Source organism: Amblyomma mixtum, chromosome 3, assembly GCF_055824585.1.
Source record: "Amblyomma mixtum isolate Tamu chromosome 3, ASM5582458v1, whole genome shotgun sequence".
Classification (NCBI taxonomy): Eukaryota; Metazoa; Arthropoda; class Arachnida; order Ixodida; family Ixodidae; genus Amblyomma; species Amblyomma mixtum.
The window spans coordinates 61,791,096-61,797,594 of record NC_143014.1 but is presented as its reverse complement, the minus strand read 5'-3'; the positions used below and the strand labels follow the sequence as shown (position 1 = coordinate 61,797,594).

General features: G+C 50.2%; 1 protein-coding gene across 2 annotated transcripts; it reads right to left on the bottom strand.

The window, feature by feature from the left end:
* Positions 1 to 595: 595 nt before the first annotated feature.
* Positions 596 to 5,981, bottom strand: LOC149350390 (uncharacterized). 2 transcript variants are annotated; one of them, XM_089576875.1, is made up of 12 exons: positions 5,633 to 5,981; positions 5,024 to 5,242; positions 3,677 to 3,815; positions 2,768 to 2,901; positions 2,610 to 2,708; positions 2,347 to 2,476; positions 2,125 to 2,267; positions 1,915 to 2,038; positions 1,684 to 1,853; positions 1,550 to 1,594; positions 1,316 to 1,469; positions 596 to 824 (listed from the first exon to the last, which is right to left on the bottom strand). In XM_089576875.1, the coding sequence occupies exons 2-12, from the start codon at positions 5,163 to 5,165 to the stop codon at positions 596 to 598; spliced, it is 1,509 nt and encodes a 502-aa protein (XP_089433001.1). In that variant the 5' UTR covers positions 5,166 to 5,242; positions 5,633 to 5,981. The 2 variants fall into 2 exon arrangements, with proteins under 2 accessions (XP_089433001.1, XP_089433000.1); XM_089576874.1 differs by lacking the exons at positions 3,677 to 3,815; positions 5,024 to 5,242; positions 5,633 to 5,981 and adding an exon at positions 3,023 to 3,128.
* Positions 5,982 to 6,499: the final 518 nt, after the last annotated feature.

Sequence of the window (6,499 nt, the reverse complement as noted above, 5' to 3'; positions counted from 1 at the left end):
TAGAAAACGAGCAAATGCGCCACTGCAACTTTACCAGCTGACGGAGAAGAATGCCGGGCTCATGAATACCAGCAGGCGAATGCGGGTCCTTTTAAGCATACCTGGCAAGCTGATCACGACACTGATGCACGACCCTATGGCGCAGTCCCGCTCTGGAACGCTTGATTCAGTTTTATCCTCTGCCCCTTTCACGTTGCCTTTTCAAGACACTACAGAATATCAATCTTCATGCTCATGTGCACTTGCGAACCTTACACTACAAAATATCAATCTTCATGCTCATGTGCACTTGCGAACCTTATATATTTTTCAAGTTTTCTGGCTTAAGATATCTCCAATCTGGAGTAATTTCTCTATAGCATACACCCGATCGCCGCCAACGGCTACACAGGAAACATTTAAAAAATGTGAAGGTTGGCCGAGCCAGTCTGCGCGTTGCGCTGAAGTATAGGGCACGTAAAACAATCGACAAATCAGCGTACTCATGCTTGTGTTCCTAAGTGTGGCCTTTATTCCTTTGGTACGGGCCGTTTTAAGTGCGTGCGGGGAAGCTGCGGCGCTGTCCCGCGCACCGTCCTGTCCGGGCTCGTCGAGTTCAGTGGCGCCCCTGCGCGAACACCAACACTCCGGCGAGGGTGAGCGCCCAGAAGCTGGCCGCAGCAGACAGCGGTGTAGCAGCAGACCACAGCGGGCGGCAGTCGGTCAGGTACTTGTAGAAGGAATCCTTCACACGGTCGTACACGTACGTCTCGGCGTTCTTGTCAGTGGCACATCCGTTTTTCCTCGTTGCTTCGATGGAACAGTCCTTAAAGATTCGCAGCTCCCTGGACGAGCGGCAGCAACATTAATAGCAGTGGTCTAAGTGCGAGACGGATCGTTGCGTACACGTCACTAGGGCTCGCTGAACGAACACATTGTCATGCTTACTGACGAGAACAAATGTCCCGCTGACCACACGTAGTTGGATTGCTTACATAGTGAATCCTATAAGCTAAGGTACTCACGTGAATGCAGAGGTACAGCACAGTGCAGTATTTCCCGATATCTTATTGTGGGCTGGCGATAATAGTAAGGTTGCAGTAAACTAGTAAGCGATTCAACATAGCCTAAGTAAAAACTTTAGAAAAAAATGAAATATATGCGCTTGCGTAGCGCCCTTTTTTACTGTGCGCTTTATAAGGTTTAAGATTTCTTCTAACTATGCTTGCTTTTAGTACCGGCCCTAAACTCAGCTCTATCCGCGCGATCTTCCTTCGCGCTTAACTGCGAGCGAGGAGACGAGAATAATGTGAGTAAACGCTTGCAGGAAACTTACACGCAAAGGTGCTTCGGCTGAGAGATGCCCTTCTTTTTGATTTGGTCGTACGCAGACTGCTGGCAGGTATCCACGGACGTTCGGACAGCTTCGAAATTGCACTTCTCTGGGGGCGCCAGCGCTATTGGCATTCCTCCGCCAAACGATCGGAGTGCTGCGGTTCAGAGGAGATTGCTCGACACGTTTCCGGGAAAACGCGAACGCTCTGTCCAAAAGTGGTTTTATTTGCCTTACCAGACAAGTTTCCTGACACGCTTCCATCCAGATTCTGACGAAGATCTGGGCAAGACAAAGTTCGGGGCATATTAGGCAACCATGGTGCGCAACTGAGCTTAAGTGCGGATCACTGCACGACCGCAGAAACTTACTTTCCATCCTGGGCTGGTTCGAAGAAGCCGCTCCCTGTTCGCAGGACCATTTGTGGTGGCGCAGAATCTTGTCCGCGAAATGAGACACGTGGAACATGACTTCCGAGTCCTCGCGGCACGCTGTCTCAGAAACCGCCTCGTTGACGCAAAGCAGGAATGTGTCGCTTGCCCTGGGCAAAGAGCGGGAGAGTGAGACAGTGCCCGCCAAGGAGTCGCGACTGCGTCGCTCACCTGCATATGTTCAGCTTGTTGTTTTCCTTATCCTCCAGGATGGGTTCAACGGTCCTGTTCAGCAGGCGGACGCACTGGTTGAGCTTGAGCACCAACGAACGCTCTTCGCACTTCTTTTCGCTCGCTGGAAGGAAATGAAAGCGGGGAGGATGATTTGATACAGCTGCTTCCTGGGAAGGCAGGCGCAGCGGACACGCGAGATCATCTCACTCTGAATGTTTTTGCAAGCCCAGCGGTGCTCGTAGAGTACATGGACGATGAAATGCGTCGTCTGGTCCAGTACCTCCTCGTCCGAGTTGCAGTCCGTGTGGGCGAGAGCAATGTTCACGCACGACTTGAAGTTCTCGGTTTGCCTTTGAAATATAAAGATTCCATGCTTAAATTTTCTTCCTAACACTTAGAGAGACTTCGAATGAAGAACGAATTGCTTACGAGCAAATGAGCTTCTGGTTGGCTTTTTTGTTGTCCAGCAAGGGCTCCAAGTTGCCCTTCATAGACTTGAGGCAATCAACCATGCGACGCATCAGTTTTCGTTCGCTGCACTTCTTGCTCACCAAGGGGGCTGCGCGGAGTTACGAGAGCGCCCGTACAGCCTTTATAGCTTGCACATGACCTACACTCCTGACGGCTATAATTCGCCATTGACCGTTTTAATAACAGCCGTTCACTTGTTCTTTTGTAATGAAGCTACATACCTTTAGTCACAGCTGCCGCCACTGTTGGCGTGCTCTTGCTCATAATAGCTGCATTCTGGGTAGGAAGCTGGGATGTCAGGTTTGCCGTCAAAAAGGCCACTAAGGAAGGAAAAGGTAGTTTAGCATGCGTTGTTGCTGCTTTATATCTGCTAACGTACGTTCGCTGCAGTTGAGTCGATTTTTGACGATGATACTGGTTGCCTTAGCCAGCTCCCGTTGAGAGGCCGGGTCGTTCTCGCAGGACAGAAACAGCTGGAAGTCCTCAATGCAGGATAAGTAGATCTTCAGTAGCCTGAAAAATGCACAGCACCATTCTTCTGTTTGAACCAGCAATGAGGCAATCTAGGCTCAGTGATACAGTATACGGATCAACAGCAGTCTCAGCTTAACCGCAATGAACAATTCCGGCGTACCAGTGTACTGAGTTGGGCCAGTTCATTCACCATCCCTAGACTAAAAACAGCACAGCAGGCAGACGCTGGCCACAGAACACCGAACACCGCGTAGTACTGTTCCAACGTTCGCTCCATGGTTTCCTCGACGCAGCAACGAAACAGGGTTACACGTTCGAACACGTCCACTCGCTTGACCTGCTCGAAGCCAACTGAGCTCTGCATTGTGAAGCTGAAGGTTCCCCCTCCTTCCCCCAAAAGCGGTTTCCCGATCTAGCGCATGCACGCGCCACGAAGCGACTTGTCTCATTATTTCAGGACAGGCCCTGTATAAGCATGATCACGCACGTTGTCTTCCATTGCTCGCGAACCTAGGTGGAGAAAGTAGACGGCCAAGCTTGCTTGCGGAATACTTCACTCACGTGTGAGCACAAATCTCAGTGCACGGTGTATTTTTGAGAAAGCCTGAATTCTGCCAGCATGAGCCCTCTCCTCTTGCTGTCGCTGGCCCTTATCGCTTCCACATTCTTTTCTCGCTTAATGATCCCACTACATACATGCTGTGGAACCTCTGTGACGCGTACAAACACAAGTAAAGGATAAAAAACGAGGGTTACAGCGCTGCCTTCAAATGTGCAGCACGTCCACACTGACGGTTGGAAAAGGTGTGCTTACTTGCAGGAATCATCATTCTTCTTCTCAGACAAGTACTTTTCCAAAGGCTTCAGCCCGTTCTCGCAGTTATTGATGCCTTCCCGGAATTTGTTTTTGTCGCAGTCATTCGCGCCTGGCTTTTCTGTATGTTCACTTCCTGCTGAAGATAAGAAAATAAATGCGAACAAAACAAGCAGTTAATAACATATTCCTTAACTGCTACCCTCCTGTATTGTACACCCCATTAGCTTCTGCAATGTCCTAAGGGGCAAAGCCGCAACGTTTTCACATACAATAGCGCTGACCAATCATATTAAGAAGCGAACTAGCACGAACCGTTGTTACGTGCAAGGTGCTCTGAGCATTTGGCCCCTGATTTGCCGGCGCCAACTGTGGTTCCACTTAACTGTTAACTTAAAATATTGGTCATCTCGGTAAATGTTTGGACGTTCTTACCTGATTTTTCTAAGTGCTTTCATTTCCACTAAGCTATCCAAGTTTCACATGGATGTCGCACAAGTAGAAACGCGCCTGGCAGGCTAGGGACGCTTTATGCATACAGCTAATAAACAGACTAACGTACCAAGTTTATATTGCGCAATAATCGGTGATGCAGCTGGTGGGCGCTGCGTATTTTCTAGCGCATTACTAGCACCGTAAGGCCGTTTAGTCCTGATGAAATGCGCCTAGGGTGTTCCCACAACGCACGCAGCGCAGCTTTTTACGTTAGTGGCCTAACGCGCTGTGTCCCCCATATGAGCAAAAAATACATCGCAGCACGGTGCCTGGCTATCAGTCAACGAAAACAAGCAGCGTCCATTTTCTTCTCCTCCAAATTCAAATTCAGTACAACAGGTTGAAATTAAAACTTAGGTTAAGGGTATCGCAGCCATACAGGGCAGTAGCACTACTAACTTGCGCGTGGCGTCATCTGTTCGCGTTAGGCGCCGTTAATGAAATAAGCGCCACGCTTTCAAGACTAAGTGAGGCCCTATGGTTGCCGAAAGCGTGATGTTTAGGAGGGGCGAATGACAGTTACCCAGCGTCCTTTGTCCGAACTGCCACAGAGATTTACTCAAGCTGCCTTGCCCGTGCAAGGGCTGTGAATTGTTGGGGCGCTGTCGCTTCCGTTCGCTGCATGGTTCGCTAAGACCGCTAAGAGCGTTTTTCGCACGCGAAAACCGCTCGCGAAACGCACGCGGCCGTGCCGCCGAACTTGCATCGTCATGGGCGCTTCTCGTGCCCGTTTCTTGCGTCCGTGATACTGCTAGTTCGGCGGCGCGGCCGCGTGCCTTTCACACCGGGCGCGTTTTCGCGTGCGAAAAACGCTCCATGCGGGAAAGCTTGTCGTCGCCGAAGGTAACTCACGAAGTGAAACTGCTTCGGCCGCCGGCTTGGTTTTGTCGTCGACTCCAAGTGCGTCGAGCCGCTTGACATCTTCAAAAAGGGAGCGGGTAGCGCTGCTCGTGGCGACCGCCATGGCCAGCAGGAGAGCGTAGAGGGGCCGCATAGCTGGCGCTGCCGGGCTCGTTCACTTCGAACCAACGGCCTGGTCACGGCGATGACACGTACCGCAGATGTTGCAGCCTGAGAGCACAAGGAGAGGTCCGCAGGTTACGGGCCCTTGCATATTATTCGGTTTCAACTTAGGCCTACAGGAAAGCAGCGGTATAAGCGGGCTTGTAAATTCAGTTCCCTACGCTCACTCGAGGCTCCGTACCGAAGCCAAGTACTTCACCGAGAAATACGAACATAAAGTTAAAGAAACACGGTTGCGACAAATAAAAGCACCCGCTGGTGGCCTTACTCTGCAGGGAGCAGGGAGAGCGCAGCGAGCGTCCATCGAGCCAGCAGGTTCAAAGACTAACGGGCTGATGAGCTCTTGCCTCAAAGACCGCCCAAGTCAGCATAACCCTAGGAAAAATTCTCTCCGCACACCTCAGCGTGATGCGCAGGGTGCGGGAGACGGGTACTCACCTTACCTGGGGGCAGGAGTCTCCAGAAGTCGTGGCCTGGCGGATCGAGCGGAACCAGTGGTCGACCGTTGGCCTCGAGCGTTCCAAGAGCGTGCGCACCAGACCGAGTCGCGCGACCACTGCTGCTTCCTCTTCGTCCTCGACCAGCCAACTGCCAGCAAAGCGCCTCGGGTCGCGCTCCGCGCGCAACTTCGTCTTCTTTCACTTCATCTCAGGCGTATTATGGCTCATACTGTCGTCCGCTAACAAAGCGTGCCACACGCGTTTAACTCGGGAAATAAAAAAGATAGAAGAAAACCAATAATTGTCTCAGATAGAGCAGGAAAAAATGAACCTTGAAGCCAAGTTTGATGACTGTAGATTAATTATTTAATTTATTATACGCAAAAATGTCTAAATTGCGTCGAAATAGCGCGGACGCCGAATAACCACAAGAACGGTGTTACGTCACATCCACCAGAAGTCGTCATGGCTTAGTGAAAATTGTCACAAAATGGTCGGAGAAACATCGAATTTGTGTCAAATTAGATAAAAAATATGTAATTAAGCGTAATTAACACTTAAGATCCCGGAAAGATGTACAATTTGGGTATCGATATAGCCACGGGAACGATGTGACGTCACATCCACCAGAGGTCATCACGGCATATTGAAAATTGTCACAAAATGGTCAAAGAAACATCGTATTTGTGTCAAATTAGATGAAAAAATGTGTAATTAAGCGTAATTAACACTTAACATCCCGGAAAGATGTATAATTTGGGTATCGATATAGCCACGGGAACGGTGTCACGTCACATCCACCGGAAGTCGTCACGGCGTAGTGTCCTCGGCTTTCGCTCTCAACACTTTAGTTGCGAAAGTTTCG